Source organism: Garra rufa, chromosome 4, assembly GCF_049309525.1.
Source record: "Garra rufa chromosome 4, GarRuf1.0, whole genome shotgun sequence".
NCBI classification, from domain to species: Eukaryota; Metazoa; Chordata; class Actinopteri; order Cypriniformes; family Cyprinidae; genus Garra; species Garra rufa.
The window spans coordinates 57,723,759-57,749,960 of record NC_133364.1 but is presented as its reverse complement, the minus strand read 5'-3'; the positions used below and the strand labels follow the sequence as shown (position 1 = coordinate 57,749,960).

General features: G+C 41.1%; 1 protein-coding gene across 1 annotated transcript in view; it reads left to right on the top strand.

The window, feature by feature from the left end:
- LOC141333051 (protein NLRC3-like) overlaps window positions 1-26,202 on the top strand; it is a 355,331-nt gene that overhangs the window by 248,943 nt on the left and 80,186 nt on the right. The window contains exon 4 of the mRNA XM_073837995.1: window positions 22,201-24,010. Coding sequence (XP_073694096.1) covers window positions 22,201-24,010 — 1,810 coding nt within the window. The remainder of the gene's footprint in view (window positions 1-22,200; window positions 24,011-26,202) is intronic.

Below are 26,202 nucleotides of genomic sequence, written 5' to 3'. Positions count from 1 at the left end.
AAAGAGCCGTGTCATCGGTCAACTGACTTATCAAGACCCTTCGCTCTGCAACTTGAATACCTTCTAAATCACTTGATTTAACAAAATGATTAAACGCCTGGACAACAACAAGAAAAAGGTAAACTGAAACAGGGCAACCTTGCCTCACACCTCTTTTCAAATCCAATCTTTGTGTGGTGCCTTGACTTAATTTAACTGAACTATTACCACCCGCATAAAGAGTTTTCATGGCGTTACTGAAATAGCTCCCGAACCCAAAGCCTTCTAAACAATAAAAAATAAAAGGATGCTCGACAGTATCAAAGGCTTTGAAAAAATCTAAAAACAATATGAAACTATCATCTTTAATAAAGTCAGAATAGTCAATAAGACCACAAATAAGTCTTATATTATTAAATATATGCCTTTTCCCCATAAACCCAGATTTTGATTTAAACCTTTGAGCAAAAACAAGAGCAAAAATGTTATAATCATTATTTAAAAGACTAATGGGTCTCCAATGATCAATAAGAAGCAAATCTTTTTTGGGTTTTGGAATTAAACAAATTACACCTTGAGTCATAGTTGTGGTAAGTTCTGAGCACTTTAAACTTTCAGAATACACTTCAAAAAGGAATGGGACAAGAATCTCAGAAAACTGTTTACAGAATTCAGCAGTAATTCCATCACTACCTGGTGATTTATTACATTTCAGACGCATCCTTAATTTCAGTAATTGTAATTGGAGCATCACATCATTTTTGATCCTCTAGACTAATTATATTCACATTTTCTAAATGCTTACAAAAAGCTGACATATTAAGCTCACTAAATTTAGATGAGTACAAATTAGAATAATAATTATAACAAAAACTAGAATTGTGGCAAAGTTGTGTGTAATAGATCCATTAATATTCATTTTAGAAATAGAGTTGAACTTAGCTCTAAGCAGACATCTGCTCACCGTGCTCTAACCATCTTTGTCTCGATCGAATAAAGGCTCCCTGTGCTCGCGTTCTATACATATCATCAAGCTTATTTTGTAGGTCCACTAGACGTACTCTCTGCCCATCCAATAAATCGTCATTAGAAATACTGGATAAACATAAAATCTCTTCGATAATTTTCTCTTCCGTAAGACGCTGTGATTTAGCTAATATACTACTAAATTTTCTCAAATATTTTCAGATTTCAAATTTTAATAATTCCCAGTTACATTTAAATGATCCTTCATTTTTGGCTTTTACCCAATAAACATTAATGAGCCTTTCCATTTCCTGTTTAACTTCATTTAATTTGAGCAGAGAACTATTCATTTTCCAATATGAGTGCTGCCTATTACAATTTGCATTTGGAGAAATTTTAATTTTAATCGAAATAGCTTTATGGTCATTAACTTGAATATTATTCTTATCAAAATGATTAGAAACAAGCCAAAAATCTATCCTGGAACATCTAGAGCCATCCTTATTACTCCAGGTATACACATTATCATCTACATTTCTCTCTCTCCATACATCAATAAGATCGAACCTGCTCATAAACATTTTTAAATTAGAGTTTAAGTTTGAGGGTCTTCCTGGTGGCCATCTATCCATAGATTCATTTAAAACAACATTGAAATCACCTCCTAAAATTAAATAAGCATCAGGAAATTTGGATAGCCAGTAAAGAAGTCTCTCCTCTAACAAAAATAATAACTGGTCATTATCAGATTTATTATTATATCCGTAAATATTAACAACTAAAAAAATTCCACCAACATTTTTTAAAATTAAACATATAAAGTGGCCATTTTCATCACACTCTGTATGTAAAACTTCTCCACCAAAATTATTTTTCAGACAAGAGACCCCTGCTGAACGCTCTGATCCATGAGACAACCAGATATCATTGCCCCATTGTGAACGCCAAAAATTTACATCAGAGGCAATCGAGTTTCTTGAAAGAATACAAAAGAATACAAAAATCAAAATTAAATCTCTTAGTAAACAAAAACAAGGCCTTGCGTTTGACATTTTCCCTTAAACCCCTGGCATTCAAAGAAATAATAGAAAGCGACATAAACAACTAACGCTAAAACAAGAAAAAACTAAATACTTATAACCTATTTTAAACAAGTGATCCTATGAAACTGAGTTTGGCAAAAAGGTCAGAAAATGACTTAGCACCTTATAAAGTCTTTTGAGTGCAAATAAGCTTCTCTTTGCTCAAAAGAGAAAATAACATTGGTAATACCAATAAAGTTTCTGCTTCGTCCATTAAAACAAAGTCAGCGAAATAGTCTAGTTATATAAACCTGTAACTTATGACCCCAAACGGCTCAAAGTCCAAACAGAATGAAGCAAAAAAATAGCGCCAACATTTAAATCAGCTGGTGAGAGCAATTTCACCTTCCCCTTGTACAAAGGCTCTGGCTCCAACAAAATAAGCAGTCTTTCCAGCCGCTCGAGCCCTCTGAACCTCAGGCCATAACTTTATTCTTGTCTCGCGGTCTCCTTTCGAGAAGTCCTCCCGAAACTGCAGACCTTTGTCACGCAAATAAGAAGAATTTCTGTCTGCTTTCCAAATGGCATCTCTGTAGGTGCGCGTAGAAAACTGGATTATGGTAGCTCTAGGCCTACCACCACCACTGCCTGGTTGTGGTTTCCCGAGGCGATGCACAACATCGACGACTTCTGGACATTTTTCTTTTTCGCTGGGAAGCACAGCCTGACAAATCCTGACGACTTCAAGACGGATGTTTTCATCAGCCACCTCCGGAATACCTATCAACTTCAAGTTGCGCCGTCTCATGTAGGTTTCTAGATCATCCATTCTTCTTTGCATCTGGCTAATCGGTTGTTCAACTTGATCCACGCGTCGCTCTAAGCACACCACCTTTGCTGCCACGGATTTCAGCTCAGACGTCACAGCATCCACTTTTCCATTCAAGTCCGAGATCTTTTGCTCAATATCTTCTGCTGAACAAAAGAAGACCCTAATTGGCCCATAATAAACATAAAAAAAAAAACAAGCAGGTGATTGGGTAGATGTGAATTGGTTATCCAATCAGCTGCTGCTGGTCAAATCATGTCAATCATTTTCATTTACGTCACTGCTATTGCTGGATGAATGGCTGACAGAAAGCATGAAAGTGGAGCACAAAAACGTAAATTACTAAAGTTACACTTGAATGGAATGTAGTGGAGTGAGGGGCTCACACAAAGAGCAGCCTAAGGGCCCCTGACAACCTTAATCCGCCCCTGCCCATATTAGTTATTTTTTAGTATTTAAAGGCTAGAAATCGCTGATACAACCTTTAATTCATCACCTACTAATGATTATTCAAGGAATTAACTAATTAGGAACTAACAAAGGGCTATCCTAAACTACAACTGGAGTCATACGGATTCATGGATGAATAACGGCAGCCTTTTTAAATAAACAAATATATGGAAAAAATAAAAAAATAATAAAAATAAAACATTCCTCTCTCAAAAACCAATCTTCACTTTTTCCAGAAGTTAATTATTGTGTATCAGGGCTGGTATCAGAAGAACAGAGTAAGCCTTTGATTTGATCTAAAAAAGGTTTCCAGATCTTATGAAAAGATTTGCGAGATCCTGAGAGCGAGAATCTTAACTTCTCAAGTTTTATACAGCTAAAGAATTCTCGGATCCATATATCATGCGATGGAGGAATGACATGTTTCCACTTCATAAGACTGGCTCGTCTAGCTAAAATGGTAGCAAAGGCGATGACCCGACGGGATGAGGCAGTCAAATCAGGTCTTGAGGAGTTGCCAAAAAGTACTGTCAAGGGGTTAGGGGTTAAGTCTATGTTAAGAACATTACTAAGTGTTTCAAATACATTGGACCAACAGTCTGTCAACCGATGGCAACTCCAGAACATATGGAGATGGTTGGCAGGAGATGGTTGGCAGGAGATTGCTTGCAGCGATGACAGGCATCATTCCTATCTGGGAAAACTGCATTGCAATAGGCCATGTCTGGCGCAAATGGAAGAGGAGTGAACCAGATTTAAAATGTCTTCCCATTGATCATCGGTGATAGAAATACCTAGGTCATGCTCCCAAGATTCTCTAAGAGAAAGAGCGGGGTCTACATTAAGTGCACTTATCAAATTGTAAATAACTGAAATTACCAGCCTGTGTAGAACTCTTCCAGTAGAGAATCTTGTTAATATTACAAGCCCAGTAATATTGTTGTAAGTTGGGAAGTGCAAGTCCTCCCTTAGTCTTAGGAAGCTGGAGTACTGATTTCTTAAGGCGTGCATGCTCGTTTGCCCAAATAAATGAATGCAAAATACCATCAAATTTAGTAAAAAAAGACTTATTAATGCAAATTGGAATATGTTGAAAAAGATAAAGGAATCTGGGTAAGATAACCATTTTCACTAAGTTAATGCAGCCCACAAGGGACAAAGGAAGCGAAGACCACCTAGACATGTCTAGTTTGGTTTTATCAACAAGCGGTTGAAAGTTTTTGACAAATAAGTTATTAAACGAATTGGTAAAAAAAACACCCAAGTATTTAAATCCACCTGAAGCTATTCTAAAGGGAAAAAGAGAATAAGAGATCTTGCTAGCCTCAGGGTTGACAAAAAATAGTTGACTTTTTTGCAGATTGATCTTATAACCAGAGAGATGACTGAATTTATCTAGAATGTCCAGAATCACAGGCAAGGAGGAGACAGGGTTAGAAATGTACAATAATAGATCGTCTGCATAGAGAGAAAGTTTATGAACTAAACCATAACGTGATATTCCCTCAAAACCGGTATGGCTACGAAGCCAAATAGCTAGAGGCTCTATAGCAAGATTAAAAAGTAAAGGAGAGCCCTGACGTGTCCCACGCTGAAGAGAAAAAAGAGGTGAATGCAAGCCATTAGTATTTACTGAAGCTACCGGTGATGAGTAAAGAAGCTGGATCCAAGAAATAAAGTTAGAGTCAAAGCCAAACTTCTCTAAAATAAAAAATAAATAAACCCATTCAACCCTGTCGAATGCCTTCTCAGCATCTAAAGACAGAATTATTTCAGGTGAATCAGATGGGGGGGGGGGGGAGAAAAGAATATTAAGAAGGCTCCAAGTATTAAAGAAAGAATGTCTTTCTGGTGTAAAACCTGTCTGATCTGGACAAATTAATGATGGTAGTACCAACTGAAGACGACACGATAAGACTTTGGTCAAAATTTCAAGGTCAACATTAAGGAGTGACACCGGTCTGTAACTACTACAAGAGGTGGATTCTTTCTCTTTCTTAAGAAGCAGGGAAATTGAAGCCTCACATAAAGTCGGAGGAAGACGGCCTTCCTTAAAAGGATCATTGTATAACCTGGCCAAGACAGGGGTTAGTGAGGAGGAGAACGACTTATAGAATCGGCTGTAAAGCTGTCTGGGCCAGGTGACTTACCAGACTGCATAGATTTAATTGCTTCTTGTATCTCTACTTCAGTGATTGGAACACCTAGGTTGTTGGCAAGAGTTTCATCGATTTTTTGAAAAGTTAATGAATTAAAAAAATCAAAGCGTGTCGCACAATTTGAGAGGCTCTCAGACATATACAATGTGGCATAATAATCTAAAAATATAGAATTAATCCCTGTTTGATCTGATATCCGTTCACCTGATGTCGATTTGACTTTTGGAATCCATCTAGAGGCACTGGCCATGCGAGCTTGATGAGACAAAAGCTTGCCCGCTTTGTCACCGTGTTAAAAAAAAACGTTGCCTGCATTGTCTAAGTTGCCTTACAAGTAGGAGGTATGAATTTGCCAGGGGATAAAACTACATCAATAGACACAGGGGCATGATCAGAAATAAATACTGCATGATTTGTACATGCTTTAACACAGTTTAACAATTTGTTATCAAGGAGGAAGAAGTCAATCCTTGAGAATGTATGATGAACATGTGAAAAGAATGAGAAAACTTTATCTTGAGGATTCTTGACTCTCCAGGGATCAGACAGTCCCAATCGAAAAGCATAGTCTGATACTATTTTGGCCGACTTGGATAGGGAAGTCTGCTTAGAAGAAGACCTATCCAGTGAAACATCCTGGACCAAATTGAAACCCCCCTCCCAATAATTATATGATGATCATTCACATTTGGAAGGCTTGAAAAGAACTTAATAAAGAACTCATCATTATCCCAGTTGGGGGAATAAACTGAAACTAGAATGACTGGAACATTAAGAAGCTTACCTGAGACCACCACAAAACGACCATTTGGGTCTGAAATTGTGCGAGTCTCTTCAAACATGACCTTTCTATGTATAATAATAGCCGCCCCACCAGCTCTCTGAGAGTATTTGGAATGGTACAAGTGACCCATCCAGGCTCTCTTAATACGGAGTAAATCTGTAGTTTGCGAGTGTGTTTCTTGCAGAAACAAATTATAAGTCTTTAGGTGCTGTAAATGCAATAGTAATTTACCAGCCTTGACACTATTATTCATTCCTTTGACATTCCAAGAGACTAGACACAGCCTATGGCCTGTCATTGTAGTAACATTAGCCATTTTATATAGTTTTAAAATTCCAACAGAATTCTGAAAAGGTTCACATTGAGATAGAGGAAGATGAGAAGAATGAAGAAAATGAGCCAAAAATCTAAAAAGGAAAAAAAATATATAAAAAAATAAAAATAAAACATAGCGAAAAAACCCACCCCACAGAAAAACTTGACTTAACTGAGCACTCAGGCTCGGCATCTTATACCACTTCTACCTGTCTAGGTCAAACTCCCCCACATTACCAAAAATTAGAGCTCACACACTCACATGCAAAAATACGTAAATGAATAAAAACAAAAAATAAATAAAAATTTAAAAAGCACAAGAACAAAACAAGTCATAAATCAAGAACATGACTTCAACAGTTCTCCACTGCAATGAACGAATTGGTAATCAAAGAAGAAAAGAACAATATAAGAACCAGACTTATCAATAAAGAACCCCATATATTACCTAATAGTTCAATAAAAATGAGTCTATTGTAATATATTAAATACAAATCACTGATTAAATAAGGCTCTTAGGAACACCAAAACAAAATAAACTTCTCCTTAAAGAGGTATGCACTGAGCATAGTACGAAACATGAAATTTCAGCAAACTTAGCTATATTACCAATGGTCCAGATTGTATCAATTACAAAATTCAGTAGAAATAAATAGGGACACTGTCATACACTGTCATAATATATATACTAACATTATTAATGTAAATGCAGTAAGTTCACCACTGCGAAAATAAAAATCAATGTCCCAAATACACCTTTGGACCAAAAAAAAAAAAAAAACTACCAGCAAAACTAGAAACATCAACATCTGCACCCATTAAATATGCTACTTATACCAACCTATACATCACTATATACTTTGTATATATATATATATATATAAAACCTTATTTATAAGTATGTGTAATTATAATTGCTGGGTGAAGCAGAGAAAGACTATGCCATACACATATAAAAAGGATATTGTTGCAATAAACAGCCCGCTGTACATCATATATTTTGAATGAGCGATGCAACTACTTCGTTGCTAAGGAGAGTCAGTCCGGGCTGATGCCACATACTCTTCGGCCTCAGACACTGACGAGAATGACCTCCTACTCCCGTCTTTGGTCCTGATGGACAGCCTCGCAGGGAAGAGCAGGGTTGGTCTGAGTCCCAGATTGTACAGTTCCGTCATCACCTGTCTATATTTAGATCGTTGTGTCATCACTTCAGGTGCATAGTCCTCATATATAGCGATCGGACTTCCTTGGAACATCAGCCTGCCTCTTTTAGCTCAAGACTCGGCCGCGGGTTTTCCGACGAGAGCCCTGTGGGCACGGTCAATCTCAGGTGGGGAAGACAAAACATTCTTCCCCAGGACGTCAAATAGAAGCTGTGAAAAGAACGAAGAAGGACGGGGTCCCTCAATCGATCCCGGCAGGCCAATTATGCGAACATTGTTACGGCGGCTGCGTGATTCGAGATCCGTAACTTTAGCTAACAGCTTCGCGTTGCTGACAGACAGAGCGGTGCAAGCGCTTCCAGCGCGAGCACACGTTCGTCAAGAGCATTAGCATTGGACTCGAGAGAAGCAATCTTTGAAGAATGATCCGATACTGCCGTTTGAACACAGTCTATCTTGGTCTCAAGTGAGGATATCGTAGACTTAAATTCAGCCGATAAAGCCTGGCGATGTTCATCCAACAGTTTAGCAATCGCCGCCATATTGAACTCGCTGGAATCGCCGTCAGTCGGGTCTGTTTGATGACCTTTTCTGCTTTGTTTACTCGCTTTTGAGGCCATGTTAACAACAAAGTATAAATTTCGTCCTTATGATCTGTGTAAAAGTGAAATTAACGTTCGGAGTGGTTCAAAAGAAACAGTCAGAGCTGGAGGTACACACCAACACGTCTACTCCATCTGCCGTCCGGAAGTCGACCCCCGTGCTTGAGTTTTTGTTGTAATTTACTTTGTTCATCACTTTCTTTGATCAGCTCTGCTGTATACAATTGTGCTATTTAAATTATTTTAATTAAAATACAACTAAAACAAGAAGAACACAAACTGACATTTCACAAACAGTCATTTCTAAAATCACATAAAGCTATAGAACGAAGCAAAACCTAGTAAACAATGATAAAATACTCTGTATACGTACTATGGTGAATTCTGTCACATATAAAATAAATAATGAAGCCTTGTTTTTTCTTTTTTTTGTATCTTACAAATTCACCTTTTATTGATTAAACCCATCTCTGTACAGTCAAACATGACACAGCGCTAAAATATCTCGGACTGACACTTGAAACACTTCTGACTGTCAAAACACATTCACAAACTTGTAAAATAGTTCAGCCCCGTTTCCTGAGAATCAACCTTTCAGTTTAACTGATGAAATCTCTTCCTGATAGAAGTGAAGGACATTTCAGAGCCGCTGTTCAACAGTTCAGAGAAAGAAAGATCTGGAATATATTTTGAGGTGAGTGTTTCATCTTTCTTTAGTTGTTTTGATGCATGAGTGTGGTCTTATAATGTGTCTTTGGTTAGTTTGTGCTTCTTTCTGTGCCAAAGTCATTCTGATGATTTTATTGAAACCTCTTCAAGTCATGATTAAACCGATGATCAGATGTCTGTCAGTGAATCACAGAAAGCTGTGTGTCCTGATACCGCCGTCACATGATGTGAAATCACTGATATTCTTATTTTACTGTTTATTACTGAGTCTGTTTCTCAAACAATATATCTTCACTATCTATAAAAATAGGTTGAAAAAGTATGGCTGAATGGCTTTATATCATAATAATGGTTTATAATGAATGCACACAATCTGTGTGTGACATAATCGTACATGTGCTGAAAAACCTCTGAAGCACAGAGAAGTTTATGTGAATTAAAGTAACCCTGAAACATGATTGACTGACATAAATCTGCTTTCTGGAAACCATCCAGCTGTCAAACCGGTTTCATTTGTTTTTCCTGAGGGTCTGGTTAAACTGGTTCTGAAGATGAGTGTTTTTCTGCAGTGGTTTCAAGAGTTATTAAGTATCACAGTAAATTATTTCTATTCCCTCACAAATAAAGTAAATATAAACATCACAAGCAATGAATGACTGTAGGAAAGTTAAAATGCTGTTAGTAGTCCGCTTCAGTATAATTATCAAACTCTAATATAATTACACTGCAGCTCTAGTGTCACAGACACACTGGAAAATGTCTCGTTTTGGCTCAGACTCCAGCTGCATGAACTGACAAAGACTCCTATAAATGATCTCAACCACAGGAGCTTCACTCTTCATCCTCATGATCATGTTGAGTCTAGTTGAACCAACAGCACAGCTGTCAGACGAACACAAACCAATGGAGTAAACTAAAAGTATCTTCAGTCTAAGACAGAATCACACAAACACAGATGCAGAGACTCATATGTCCACTAGAGGTCCACCTGTCAGTGACGTCACTGAAGTGAAAACACATACTGTAACTTTCAGCAACATATAAGACAATGTGTTTGTCAGAGACACAAAAGACAGACTCTTAGTGAAACAGACAGCTGAATATTTCTTTAGGGAACATAAATGAGAAAGAACACCACTGCACCTGTACAGCTCTACCTCAGATACTCCGATAAAAAACACATATGATCGGTTTTGATTATCATGTCTATCACACTGAAATCATGCCTTTTAAACCATATTAGTTTGAACTTCTGATATAGGGTTTTCTGAGCACACACAACCGAAGCACTCACACAGAAAGCAGCTGTCACACGACGTGTGAGTTTATGTTAAAAACACACACGTTACAAAAACAGACGGTTATGTGTGTGAAGGTAAACAGCTGGGATAGAAATTGCTTGTTTATATTAGATCTGTGAGGCAGAAGTGTAATATACAGTAAATAAATGAATAAATCCACTGCTCTTTTGTCTCCTTTGAGGCTGGGACTATAAATAGTGTTCTGTGCTTGTCTGTCAATCAATCAATCAATCAATCAATCAATCAATCAATCAATCAATCACCTTTAACAATACGGGTTGTGTCAAAGCAACTTTACAGTGATAAATAGGACAATAGTGTCATTAGTGTCAAAGTTCAATGTTGCATCAAAGTTTTGCAAGGTCTCATCTGATTCCTGTGGTCTTGTGTCAACGGCCGTCTCTGAGGCTCATCTAGATTGGCATTCAGGGCTGTAGAGGTCATCTCTAGGTGTTGATCCACGATCTGGGCTGGGTACGGGCTGGATCCAGAGACTGCAGTAACCATCTGATCTGGATTCAGACTGGATCTGGTGGCTACAGTGAACTCTGAATAAGAATGAAACAGACTAATATTAGCGTAGATGCCATTCTTCTGTGAAAGAACATGAGGAAGATGCAAGCAGCTAAAAAGTTAATCATTAAATGTATTGGGATCGGTGACCAACCTGTCAATCTCTCGTCTTGCCGATTCCGAGCCGATCCTTTCTCGCCAGCGGCGCAGACAATGACGTCACAGCCACATAAACACTTTTTTTGTGGAAATTTTTTTGTGAGTAAAGATGACACAAATATCACAGTTTGTAACATTTGTAAGGCCAAAATGCAACGTGGGGGAACAACCACAAAAATGTTCGGAACAACAAGCCTAATGAAACACTTAAAACACAATCTCTCAGCTGAATATGCCCAGTTTGAAAAGGGGAAAGCGGCTAAAGCTAGCGCTCCGAGTCTAAGCCAAAGTTTGCCAAAGTGTCACTTCGGAACATTCATTCACATATTTGCGCTACACCACCGCATTTGAAGCTCGCTTCGAACTAATATATCCATTTGAATTTTAATTAGGTTTATTTACTTTAATATAATTGCACAATGTGGCGATTAATTAATCTGATTAATCACTAATTAATCATGCACCAAATCTGGCTTGAAAATGACCTCCAAAAGAAAATTGATTGTCATTATTGTGTTAAATGAGAAAAGCATCAAATAGGCATGACAAAAAGTAGCTTTAGAAAGAAATTTGATTTAATTCAACATATAATTTATCTTAAAAGGCTATAATGGCCTCACATTTCAAACTTGTACGACTGTCTTTTGCAGAATGAAAGATGAATTGTCCCTTTAATGTTCTTTTTTATTGATATAGATTATCATATTTTTAAAACAAATAAAACAATAAGAAAACTAAAACTGACAGGTGGTGGTAAATTAATCACACAATTAATCTAGTGGGGCCATAATGACATGTAAAACAGGAACTTGAAAGGAATATTCTAAATGCAACTCATGTGAACACCTTAATCAGAATATTGTCTTATTCAGAATAAGGATGATAAATAGATTATGGAAGTCCATGTAAATTCTCCACGTGGGTTTACTCTCAGCTAGGGCTGGGCCGATAAACTATACCATATTGAATCGCGATGAAATTTATGTTGATAACGATGATAAACTCTAGACATTTTTTGCTGGATATGGATTTTAAGAGGCAATCACACAGCAGAAATATGGACAACAGCCAATCAGCATACAGTGAGCGCGTACACGTCAAAGTACAAAGTTAATTTCCTACCGCACTTTGCAAAGCAAACTTAACACCAGGATGACAAAAATCTAATCTAATCTAATCTAATTAGAAGTTGAAATTGACAAAAAGGTAGCATGCATTCGGTTATACAGTATGGACGTGGTTTGGCTATCTGACAAATGACGAGGCACAGATTAAAACGACCCATCACATAAAAAGCAAAAATGCATCACCCAAATGGATTTTTTATTTCTTTACAAAACTTTGGCTATACTACTGCACAGACTGCTGTGAGCTGATACAGTGTCAGCCTCGCTGTTCTCTCCAACATTACATAACCATTTAAACTTTGTTACATTCTTAACTTTAATGCAGAATTTCATATATTAGCCGTCAATCACCGCCTGTCACTGACACCGCACTCCGCTGTTTTTCACCTCTCAACCAACCTCTTTTCCAGATTGGCACAATCTGCATTGCTATTAGGGGTGTGTGATATGATGATTTTTGATTGTGGATCATTAAAAGGCATTCTCATTCTGCTTTTGAAGAAGTGTAGTGTACTATATTTCGTGCTACAGCGCACATTCTGTCCAATGCAGTTCTGGCGCCTTCTGTCCGTACATTTACATCAGATGATAACTCAGCAGCAGTGTTCAACTCATGTAGGGGCGTAATTTACACTGGGACACACTTTTCAAAATCCTATTTTGTGTCCACCCGCTTTAATTTCTTTTTTGTTAAATTAATGTCTTGTGTTGTAGAATGATCGAGAATTTCGTGTGTTTGTTAAAACTGAACTTGAACTTGAAGCAAAACGTGCACGCACATTCAAAAGTAATTTTATTACCCCACGTTTAGAGAGCGACTCCCCAATGCACACAAATTAGGCTACATGACATATCTAGGCTGTTGTTAGTATGTGGGCTATGATAGGTTGTGGTGGTAGTTGTCTATAGCTCGTATCATGCTTGAAATATTCGGTCTCTATTTGAACTTTGAATATTTTCGAGAGTAGCCTACTTCGATTATGGCTGAATTGTCTGCACTTGATACGATTAAGAAAGAACTGTGTCGTTTATTTTTTGTCATTTATACTGTAGATTGTTTAAAAATGCAGTGGTTGCCTCTAATTTAAATAGCTCGACATTTAATAGAGAAAATAAACATCTTGTTCATGCAGTAACGTGTTTACCCACCACGCAAAGCACGCAATTGCGTGGGGCCCCGCGACTTTTTCCCAAGGGGGACATTTTTTAATGCCAAATCTGTAATCTGTTTTTGTTAATAAACTGTACTTTAAAATGTAATTTATTCAACCCTTTAATTTTTGTGGCTTCAGTCATTGTTGGGATACTATTTTAAAGCTGGCAACATCAACAGCTTATATCAAAAATATATATCGTTATCGTTCAATATAGGAATAAATGATCGAGATTACATTTTTGCCATATCGCCCAGCCCTACTCTCACCTATGTTCAAGTCGGTTGAAAACCATTTTTTATTAGTTTTCTGAAATTGTTCTGGTTTAACATGTTTAAGTTCTGAAGAAACCTTCTCCCTTTCTAAATCCTACAAAAATGCAGAATTGAAAAGAGTTTCAGAAATTCTGTCCAAGATGTAGTTCAGTGAAGAAACAAAAAAACATCTGCATCATCATTATTTATGGTTGGTAAATACTAGTTCATATGATACTGAAATGACATCAGATTTCTTGTATTTTTATTTTTTATAATTTTTTTTTTACTAACAAATCTCAAAACAATTGTTCAATATGTTATTTTCATTAATTTGTCTCTGCTCACAGCTTCATCATCCAAGTAACATTTGAGCACTTAGATCCTCATGTAAAGAGTGAAATTACTTCTTGATCTTCTTGTTGTCCTGCAGCTGTGAATCAGTGAAGGACGATGGCATCTGTTAAAGATCTGCTTGAAAAAACACTGATGGACCTGGAAAATGCTGATCTGAAGTGGTTTCAGCGGCACTTACGGGACGATCATGAGTGTGTATCAAAGTCTGAAATGGAGAATGCAGATAGGATAAAAACAGTGGATAAGATGGTGGACTGTTTTGGAGCAGAAGAAGCTGAGAAGATCATGGTTGGCATCCTGAGAAAGATGAACCAGAATAATCTGGCTGAACAGCTGGAGAACAAACCCAAGCAAGGTAATGTTTATTTTACTGTGACTGTAATGTGATTGTCCATTTGTGTTGTGTGCAGTGGTGCACCGGGGATAAAAAACGGCCCTGGGCTTTCTGGCACAGAGTGGCCCTCCACACCATAAACCCTCCAGCTCATTATGCACAGGGGCATTTTTAACACCAGTAACACTTAGTAACATGAGAAAATAATAATGCAATACAGAAATAAAATACCTTCTTTTTTCTTCTTATCATTAACATTAATGAATGACTGGCATACTTCTTTAGAATTTGTCTTTCCTGGTGTATTTGACAAATAGTAAATGATTTAGAAGAATAATTTTTATCTCTTTTAGAGGGAAAGTTTAATATCACTTAAGGTAAAAACCTGCCATAATATCAGTCCAAATGATGCAATGCTCTGCTTTAAAACACTAGTGCAGAATGTGGACTGTTTTTATGGTGCTTTTCTGTTGGTCCTTCAGAAATCATTCTGATTTTCTGCTGAAGAAACATTTCTGATTATTATGAGTGTTGAAAGCAGATATTTTTATGAAAAATGTAATAAATTACCATTCAGTCTAGGATAATATTAAAAATATAAATTAATACTTTTATTTAACAAGGTTGCATTTGAAGATTTAAGTGACAGAAAAAGATATTTATACTTATTACATTTAGTCTTTAACTTTGTATTCATCAAATAATTCTAGAAAAAGTAAAAGTATCACAGTTTCCACAAAAATATTGAACAAAAACAGTTTTTAGTATTGATAATAATAAGAACCATTAGCAATAATTGATCAGAAATAATAACTGTTAACAATTAAGCAGCAAAACAGTATATTAGGATAATTTCTGAAGAGCCATTTGACACTGAAGACCGAAGTAATGATGCTGAAAATTCACCTTTGATCACAGGAATAAATGACATTTTAAAATAGCGTTAACAGAAAACGTCTCGGGTTACGAATGTAACCTTAGTTCCCTGAGGGAACGAGACGCCGTGTCTAGAACGCTATGGGGAACGCCATTGGCGGGCCGCACTCTGAATCATGTCTTGCAACCAATGAACGACGGGGGTGACGTCACAGGCGCGGTGATGTCATCGACCAGGAAGTATAAAGCATGTGCGTTTGACGCCCGTGGCAGCTCTAGCATGAAGCGAGTGCCGCAGGGGGCGGGAATTATGGTCCGAGACGCGGCGTCTCGTTCCCTCAGGGAACTAAGGTTACATACGTAACCCGAGACGTTCCCTTCTGGGAACTCGAGCCGCGTCTAGAACGCTATGGGGAACGAGACTACCTACGTCCCCATAATTTCCGAACCCTGTGCAGTGTCTGTGCCAGCAGGGTGGAAAGAAAAGAGCCTTTGTCTAGCATTCCGCGGACAAGAGGCCCTGTAGTCCTCGGCCCTCAGGCACACGCAGAGTCTTAGTCCTTTGTCTGGGAGTCAGCCAGAACAAGAGGGACCGAATGACCACTGTCTAGCACTCGGCGGACAGATGGTGTGTGTAGTCCCCGGTCCGTAGACCCACGAGGACGGAGAGCTTGACCTCAAGGCTCCTCGGCCCTCGGGCACACGAGGAGAGGGTTATCCTTTGTCTGGGGTTCAGCCAGAACAAGAGGGATCCAAGGCTCGGCCTGCGCTACGCCAGGACGCGAGGGATAAAGCCATTGTCTAGCATTCCGCGGACAAGAGGGCACTGCAATCCCCGGCCCTTGGGCACACGGGTAAGACAGTAGGGGCCTCTGCGTGGTAGCCAGCCAGCGCATGAGGCACTCCTCGGCCTTGTTCTAAGGCAGACGAGGAGTCTTAGTCCTTGGTCTAGGAAAGTCCGGAACCAGAGGGACCGAATTACACTCGGTCTGGTAGCATCCTGCGCCAGAACACGAGGACAAGTAAGCCATTGTCTAGCATTCCGCGGACAAGAGGGCTGTATGGTTCTCGGCCCGCAGGCACACGAGAATAATAGACCTCCGCCTGGTTCGCCAGCCAGTGCAGGAGGCACCCCTCGGCCCTCGGGCACACGAGGAGTCTTAGTCCTTTGTCTGGGGATTCAGCCAGGACAAGAGGGACTGAAAGCTCGGTCTGGTTACAGCATCAGAGCGCGAGAGTAAGAGCCTTTGTCTAGTTTTCCACGGACAACAGGCTAGGTATTTATTTTCTTTCTTTGCAGATCTCTTTAGTTTGGCGAAAGTGACTTCTCTTCTTTCCGCAGAAAGAATGTGCCTTGAGAAGTCTCCTCCTGGCTAGGGAGGTGGCTGACTCTCTAGGCCTAGCGCACTAGGCCGAGAGCACAGCTGAGCCTGGAGTGGCTCTGAGGTCAAGCTCATAATACCTGACAAATGTGAGGGGCGAGGACCAACCCGCAGCATTGCAGATGTCCTGTATGGGGACACCTGCCGTCAGAGCTCTCGAGGCACTCAGACCTCGAGTGGAGTGAGCCTTGAGTCCCAACGGAGAAGGGAGACCAGAGGACTCGTAAGCAGTAGTTATGGCATCGATGATCAATCTACTAATTGTGGGCTTTGAAGCCGGGCTCCCCCTCTTAGGGGGGTCATAACAGACGAACAGTTGCTCTGTTTTACGCCACATGGCAGCTCTGTGGACGTATGCGTCTAAAGCTCTGACTGGGCACATGCAGTTCAACTTCCTGTGACTCTGCTCCACGTATGGAGGAGGATAAAACGCCTGCAGCGTTATTGGCTGCGGTGCTAGGGAGGGGACCTTCGGGACGTACCCGTCCCTGGGATAAAGAAAGGCCTTGGCCATCCCTGGGGCAAACTCTAGATGAGACGGGGCCACTGAAAGGGCCTGCAGGTCGCCTACTCTCTTGAGGGAGGTGAGTGCTAACAGAAGCGCTGTCTTTATTGTGAGGATGCGATCTGTAGACTCCTCTATGGGCTCTATGGGCTCAAATGGGACCCTGGGTGTCACTCGAGGCCTCAACCTGAGCGCACCGCGGAGGAACCGTATGACCAAGGGCTCTCTGCCCACTGAGAGGCCACCTAGAGGGGCGTAGTAGGCACTTATAGCCGCCACGTAAACCTTCAAGGTGGAGTGAGCTAGCCCTGCGGAAAGGCGAGACTGTAGGAACTCCAGAACTGTACCAACCGGGCAGTTGACTGGGTCTAAGTGGCGCTCGCGGCACCATCTCGCAAACAAGTTCCACTTGAGGCCATACAGTTTCCTCGTAGAGGGAGCTCTGGATTGGAGAAGGGTCTCAACCACCTCAGTAGGGAGACCCGCTCCTATGAGTTGCGCCCCCTCAGGGGCCACACCCATAACCTCAACTTCTCTGGGTGGGGGTGGCAGACTGCGCTCCCGGCCTGAGATAGGAGGTCCCTCCTGACAGGAATCTCCCATGAAGAGCCGTCTAGGAGGGATACCAGGTCCGAGAACCATACTCGAGCCGGCCAGCGTGGGGCTACTAGTAGCAGCCGCACTTGAAACCGACGGACCCGTTCCAGAACTCCCGGGAGCAGAGCGATCAGGGGAAAGGCGTACAGACGCAGCCTCGGCCACGTCTGTGCCATGGCATCCAGCCCCAGTGGAGCTGGAGGAACTAGAGAGTACCAGAGGGGACAGTGCAATGTCTCTCGAGTAGCAAACAGGTCCACCTGTGCCTGGCCAAACACTCTCCAGATCTGCTTCACCACCTCTGGGTGAAGCATCCATTCCCCGGGCCTCTGCCCCTGCCTTGACAGGACGTCTGCTCCCACATTCAGATGTCCAGGGATGTGGACTGCTCTCAGGGAGAGGAGTTTTCCTTGAGACCACAGGAGGATCCGGTACGCCAGCTTGAATAAGGGGCGTGAGCGGATCCCTCCTTGATGGTTTATGTAATAAACTACCGCGGTGCTGTCTGTACGGACCAGCACATGACGGTTTCTTAGGTCTGGTAGAAAACTCCTCAGGGCCTGAAACACCGCCAACATCTCTAGGCAGTTTATGTGCCATGAGAGGTGGTGAGGGCTCCACAGGCCTTGGGCTGAGCGGCCACTCATGACCGCTCCCCATCCGGTAAGGGACGCATCTATCGCTAGCGTGAAGCGGCGGCATGGCATCCCCAAGACCGGTCCCTGAGAGAGAAACCAGGGTTTCTTCCACATGACCAAGGCACGTAGGCAGCGCCGTGTGACATTGATCTTGCGGAGTGGATTTCCCTTCGGGGAGAACCCCCTGGTTTTGAGCCACCACTGTAGTGGTCTCATATGCAGCAGTCCAAAAGGTATCACGTTGGAAGCGGCTGCCATAAGACCTAACAGTACTTGGAACTGTTTGACAGTGAGTGACTGGCCTAGCTTGACCGCATTTACCACAGTGAATATGGACTCTATCCGAGCAGGTGACAATCGTGCCCGCATCGTGGATGAATCCCACACCATGCCCAGATAAGTAGTCCTCTGTAATGGAGAGAGGACGCTCTTCTTGGCGTTGAGTCTCAACCCCAACTTCTGCATGTGAGCGAGAACAACACCTCGATGTTGAACCGCTAACTGCTCTGAACTGGCTAGGATCAGCCAGTCGTCTATATAATTGAGTACGCGGATGCCCTGGAGTCGCAGTGGAGCCAGCGCAGCATCCACACACTTCGTGAAAGTTCGGGGTGAGAGAGCTAGGCCGAACGGAAGTACTCTGTACTGGTATGCTTCGCCCCTGAAAGCGAACCTGAGAAACTTCCTGTGCTGAAGAAGGATGGAGACGTGAAAATAAGCGTCTTTTAGATCTATCGTGACAAACCAGTCCTCGGACCTGATTTGTGACACGACCTGCTTGACAGTAAGCATCTTGAAACTTCAGTTTTCTGACTGAGCGGTTTAGAAGCCTGAGATCTAAGATGGGCCGAAGCCCCCCATCCTTCTTCGGAACAATGAAGTAACGTCTGTAGAACCCGGATTCCCTGTCTTGAGGAGGGACCACCTCGATGGCCTCCTTCCTCAGAAGAGTATCTACTTCTTGTTCCATTACCAGACCCTGCTCGGGGCTCACTAAGGTTGGAAATACCCCGCTGAAAGGTGGCGGCTTGGTGCCGAACTGGATACATAACCTTTCTCTACAGTACGCAGGACCCACTTTGAAATATTTGGCAGTAGTTTCCACGCTGCCAGAAAATTTACTAAGGGTACCAGCCTCTCGAGACTGGTGTTTGGATTTACTCGAGGAACTAACTCGGAGACCTGTAACAGCGGACTGGCAGGACGCTCCTGAGCTAGCTCCTCTGAGGACCCCCGCAGGGGTTGCGAACTCTCCAGGGCCGCTACGTTTCCGGGCGGAACAGCTAGAGGATGACACTGGCAGGGTTAGCTGACTCATCTCCTGAGGGCCATGAGGGGGTTTGAAACCCGCACCTGAGGGTACGGTGCAAACCCGTAACAAACTGTGTCGACCAAGGCACCGAAGAGGCCGGACGGCTGCAAGGTGGCGTCCAGGAGTGTGACCCTGTCCTTCTCTTTAACTTCGGACAGGGTCAGCCAGAGATGCCTCTCCGCTGCCACCAGGGCTGCCATAGACCGGCCCACAGCATGGGCGGTCTCCTTGACTGTCCGCAGGAAGGCTCACATGCTTTTCTACTTTCTTCCGCTGGGGCAAGCGATGTTGAGCTTGGCCACAGCGTTTGTCAGCACCTCCAATAGCTCCTCGTAGTGAGGCGAATGAGGCGGCGGTTGTGGCTCATCATTCGGAGCTGCAAGGTCAACCTCCTCGGAGGAAGACAAACAGGAGCTCCGGGATCCCCTCCGGAGGGGAAGAAACCGCAGTGCGGGCTTCATCAAGGAGGAGATCGCTCGACTCGCTGAGTGAGGGCGGAGATAGGGGTTCACCCGTCTCCATTCCCTCCAGCAGATCGAGCTGTGATCCCCACAAGTGCAGCTGCCGCCCCGCCTCGACGGAAGCAGGGCCACTCCCGCGGGGAACACTGGTGAAAGCCCGCTCCTCGAAGAGGGCTTTCCGGGAGCGAAGCACGCGCTCCGGCAATCGGTCACAGTGCGCACAGCCAGCCTTTTCAAGGGCTGACTGAGCGTGCTCCGCTCCCAAGCAGACCACGCATAAGCTGTGTGGATCCCCACCAACAATGTAGCGTTGGCAGGGAGGGACACACTGCTTATGCGGGCGCTTAACCGCCACCGCTTTTCTAAGTTGCTTAGAAGTCATTACTCAAATAAAAGTGTACCAAACTGGGCACGAAAAACAGCAATGACTTCTAAAAGACAGACACAGAGCGCTCTCGCTAAATGACAAAAGCTGCCGCGGGCGTCAAACGCAAGTGCTTTATACTTCCTGGTCGGTGACGTCACCGCGCCTGTGACGTCACGCCCGTCGTTCATTGGTTGCAAGACATGATTCAGAGTGCAGCCCGCCAATGGCGTTCCCCATAGCTTTCTAGACGCGGCTCGAGTTCCCGGAAGGGAACCACTTTTTTAAGTATAATAATTCATGTTATTATTTTTACTGGATTTATGGTCATAATAATTCAGCTTTCTTTCCAAATATAAATAGTTATTTCAAACATTTGACCGCCAGCTGTATATAAAATAATTCATGTAAAATAGCAAATAATCTTTTTATTATAGTCTAATATATCAATTTATTTTAATCACACGACTTGCAAGTGAAAGTCTTCAGATTTACAATGAGCTGGAGTAAGTGAGAATTATATTTTTTCAACATTTTCTTAGGCTCGTGAAATTACAGAAGAAAGCCTGGATAGAGATTTACAAACATTCACTTTTATCTTACGCTGCGATAAATATCATAAATGGCATTAAGACATTTAAAAAGGTATTTAGCATCCCTGATAAATGTCTGTCGTTTAACATTAATGTCCTAAATAGTTAGCAAATATTGCTGAAATGTCTCATCATGTTTAGCCGCTTACATTGCCTCAGTTCGCATTCAAGTGTCTCGCAACTCAGCTCTGTGAACGTTTAACCCCACCTTCTACACTTTGATTGGCTATTTCAAACATTTTGTCATTGATGAGCGCTTTTGAGCCACTGCACTGAGCTGAGAGAGAGCTGAATTAATTAGAATGCAATTAGAATTACTATAATTCATTCTTGTATATATTTACGCAGTGGGCCGGCCCACATTAAAGAAAATGGTCGTCCCCTTTGGCATTTGCCAGAATTTCCAGATGGCCAATCCGCCATGCCAGTGTGATGTGTGACATAAATGTATCTCTTTGCTGATGTGATTGTGTGATTTATGTTTCTCAGTGAGTATTTCTCTCTCTTTCTCACAGCTCAGGCTACGGGAATTACAAACACATCTGTCCCTGTTGGAGCTGATACACATCAAATCTCAAGTAAATAACAATCACTGTCTGTAAATGGAAAGAAGATAAAATATAACTGCAGCAGCAATTACTGGGCCAGTCACATCATCGGCAGGTTTTATACCAATATAAAGAATAAAACAGTTTGACCCCAGTGACAGCCAGTTTACAATAGTATAAAAATGTTAACCAATAGGTGGCACTGTCACCAAATTAATTCAGGCTACGGCTACGGATACAGCATTTTCATTATAAAATGCTCTCGGTCCGCACTAGTGTTTTCCAAACATTTCTCATCCACACTGAATCGTTAAAAAACTTTAAATTCTCCTTAAATTCTCATAAAACCTCACTGAGCTGATACTGACGAAACAGTCATAGTAAGTTGCAGTTCTTTTGGCATGATAATTGTATTTATGGAAATATCTTAATTTACTAACACATCCAGGTTGCACTTTCAAAAAGCTCTATGTCATCGACAAAAATGCCATCTCAGTGTGAATGGAAGGACAAAATGGAGAGAAAAATGTGTTTTCAAACAAAAACATATTAGTGTGGACAAGGGCTGGGTATCATCAAGACATGATTACAGTCACACAGGCAACAGTTCATTTAAGCAGGTCAACCCATGTTGTACAGCATCACATCCTGTTTAATGTTCTAGAAAACCATTATGTTAAGGAGTATGAATTGATAATGCTCCAGTTATTAATAATGATGATATGAAAAAATTGTCAAAACTGTTTAATGTTTTTTCTTTTTTTTTTTTTTTTTTTTATTATAGAGCTGGAAAATTTCTTGAAAACTCACAAAACCAAAATGAAGAAGAAAGCTAAATATATTTTTGAGGGCAACAAAGATGACAGTTACACAGATCTGAAGGCTGTTTACACAGAACTGTTCATAACAGAGGGAGATATGAAAGATGTCAATCAGGAACATGAGATTCTGAAGATTGATGATGCTCTAAAGACCCAGAAATCACAGGACAAACCAATCAAATGTGAAGATATATTTAATGAACTGAGGGGAAAGAATGACGAGAAGATAGCGCTGACCAAGGGAGTCGCTGGCATTGGGAAAACTGTTTCTGTGCACAAATTCATCCTGGACTGGGCAGAAGATGAAACCAGTCAGGATATAGACTGTGTGTTTCTGCTTCCATTCAGAGAGATCAACATGATTAAAGACACAGAGATCAATCTCCATGAGTTTCTGATGAGGTTTTATCCTGATTTGAAGAACATGGGGAAATCAAAGTTATATACAGAATCTAAACTTGCGTTTATATTTGACGGACTTGATGAGAGTCGCCTGCGTCTGGATTTTAAAAGTAAGTCAGTGAACACTGTTGAGGAAAGATCATCTGTAGATGTGCTGTTCACGAATCTGGTCAAAGGGACTCTGCTTCCATCAGCTCTTGTCTGGGTGACATCACGACCAGCAGCAGCCAATCAGATTCCTCGTTCATATGTAGGTTTGTTCACTGAGGTGCGAGGATTCACTGACCAACAGAAGGAGGAGTACTTCAGAAAGAGAATCACAGATCAGACTCTGGCCGACAGAATCATCAAACACATTCAGACGAATCGTAGTCTCTACATCATGTGCCACATTCCTGTGTTCTGCTGGATCACTGCCACAGTACTTCAGCATATTCTCACTGAAACCAATGCAGAGAACATCAGCACAACACTCACTGAAATGTACATCCACTTCCTGCGGATACAGATGAACATGAAGAACCAGAAGTATGATGAACGAGAAGAACAACAACATACCAAGCTCCTGGAATCAAATAGAAAAATGATTCTGAAATTAGCCAAGCTAGCATTTGAACAGCTGAAGGAAGAAAACATTGTGTTTTATGAGGAAGATCTGAAAGCATGTGGTATTAATGTGAGTAAAGACACTGAGTTCACAGGAATGATCGCTGAGATCTTTAAGAAGGAAGATGGCCTTTATAAGACAAAGGTTTTCAGTTTTGTGCATCTGAGTGTTCAAGAGTTTCTCGCTGCAGTGCATGTGTTCATCTGTTACCTGAACAAGAACAAGACAGACCTTCAGTTTTTCTTTGAAGATTCACAAACTACAGCCAGTCGAAAGCTTCAGTTCTTCTTTAGAATTGTCAAATTTCACGACTTAACAGAGAGTGCCACTGATAAAGCAATGCAGAGTAAGAGAGGACATCTGGACCTGTTCCTGCGGTTTCTGATGGGAATTTCACTGAAGTCCAGTCAAAAGCTGCTCAAAGGCCTGATCAAACACACTCAAGACACCACAAAGAGCATCACACAAACAACTAAATACATTAAACAACTACAACAAAACAAGAATATCAGAGATGAAGCTTTAGTCAACCTATTCTACTGCTTACTGGAGCTCAAAGATCATTCATTATTTGAGGAAATCCAGAGTTACATCAGTTCAGATGAAGGTTCAGGAAGGGATCTCTCCTCTTCAATGTGCACATTGCTGACTTATGTACTGCTGATGACAGAGAAGGTTCTGGATGAGTTCAACCCAAAGAGGTTCACGTCTCCTTCAAACTATGAGAGACTCATTCCAGCTGTGAGATGCTGCAGAAAAGCCCTGTAAGTAATGTCTTCTGTCTTCTGTCTGGTTTGACATTCACACTTTACACATTTTAGTCAGTGTAATTCAGGATTAAATGATTGTGCAGCGATTTGTACAAACACAGACATGTTTGCGAAAAAAAAAAAAGTTCTATTCTGCATTAATATATCATAAATTGCTCATGCAAAAAGAATTGTGTGCATTTGTGGATCAGGCGACACGTGTGCATTCATTCACATATCTTCTAAGTCAATTATATTCTATTTTTGATTCATTTTAATTTTGAGACTTTCGTTCTCTGCCCTTTTATCCTTGCTCACTCCACACACACACACACACACACACACACACACACACACACACACACACACACACACACACACACACACACACACACACACACACACACAGCTGAGCCGAAGAAATTCAGTGACCACTAGATGACACTATAGCTCCAGTCACATGTGCGTATTACATTGTGTACGGTTTTATGAATGTTACATTGTGTTTTCTTTGTTTCTTTTTGGTTCGACTATTCTTCTCTCCTTAGAAATATGATACACACACATATGAAACTTGTTCTAACTTAACTTGTCTTAACCCTCTAAGCGCCAAAGTCTGTGACAAGACGTCATACCTAATGAAATAGACTGTAGTTCCTAATACGGTGTAATTACTCATTTGTATTTCCTACCACTAGATGGCAGGCAGACATGAAGTACTTCGATTCTAGACCAAAATTATGTCTTGTTCCTATTCAAAGTGTTGGAGGAAATCATAGAGAAAGTGAGCGATCTTCATTGATGCGGAAGCAGTACAGTTCATAGAGTCAGATTTGTGAGGAGAAAAGCACCAAACGGCTAATAAATAGTTGTACTGTGAGGATGTGTTGCAAATGGTATTTGCTGATTGTGACTCTAAAGGGGAATATATATATTGTCTTTTGGAAATGACGATCAGCCGCCTAATAGACGTGCATCTCCTGGTACATCTTTGCGGAGCAGTTGTGCTGCTGTGTAAGACGAGATTGTTCAGAAGCACAAACCAGTGATCATTTCGTCTCTTTGCCCAAAAGGAATGATGGGGTTACAGGGGTGAATGTGATCAAAGTGTACACTGGGGTAAAGTAATATTCTAATAATTTAGTCATTTCTTCTGTTTTATTGTTGGTTTCCTCTATTCTCATTCATTTGATCATTTTACTATATAGTAGTATAAAAAGTAATATTTTTGTTTTATTGTTGTTGTTCTCTTTTTTGATCATTTGGGATGAGGACAATAAAAAAAAAACATAAAAATAAGTTCAAACATCCATTTATTATCTTTTATTTCCTGAATATTACTTATGAAATGATCAAACAGTTGGCTACTGTTCACATGCTGTCACGCCCGGTTGCCTGCACCACTGTGAGGCAAACCTGTGTTGTCTTGTGTTCCTGCTTGTTGTTCTGGTTATGGACTCCATTTCCCATCATGCTATGTTTTTTATTATTACACGGCTCTTTGGAATGCTCGATTCTGATTGGTCAGTTGAGACATTTGCAGGTTCGTTCTTTTCAAATAATCACCGCTCCAAAGTAATAACGCATAGCTGGTACTACTTGTATGTTTAAAATCGTGCCAACAAAGATTACCGTTTGGCGCCATCTTGTGACAAACACTTGGACAACCACAATTAACAATGGAAAATTTCGACATTAATCTATTGTAGGATTTCAGCGCGAATCAGACAATTTAAGAGAGTCGATTAGAAGTTAGAACACTTCTACAGACGTACATTCCACAAAAGGCCCGTCATAAATCTGACGTTTGTTAGCCTGGCGCCAGACCGCCAGCCTGAAGCAAACCTTACTAAGAACTCGCAAAATTAACACAAAGACACTTGTTCATAATTCCAGGGAAGGAGATTGTCAAATTTGGAGCAAGTAACCAAGATTAATTGTCAAAGAGATGCACATTTTGAACATCACATGATTAAAGTCATTAGCGATATGGTTGGTTTTCCCCCACACACAGGACACAACGGAAATTCCTTCCCTAAACTTTTGACCTCCCAGCTTAGAGAACAGACCCTCACAGTATGGCACAAGAAACTGCCTATATGCATATATACATATGCACCCAAAATTATGCTTAAAGGACTCATGAGCAACTCATCATTTCTCTGCATAATTTCCTATTCATATATGTAACCCATACATTTGTCTAT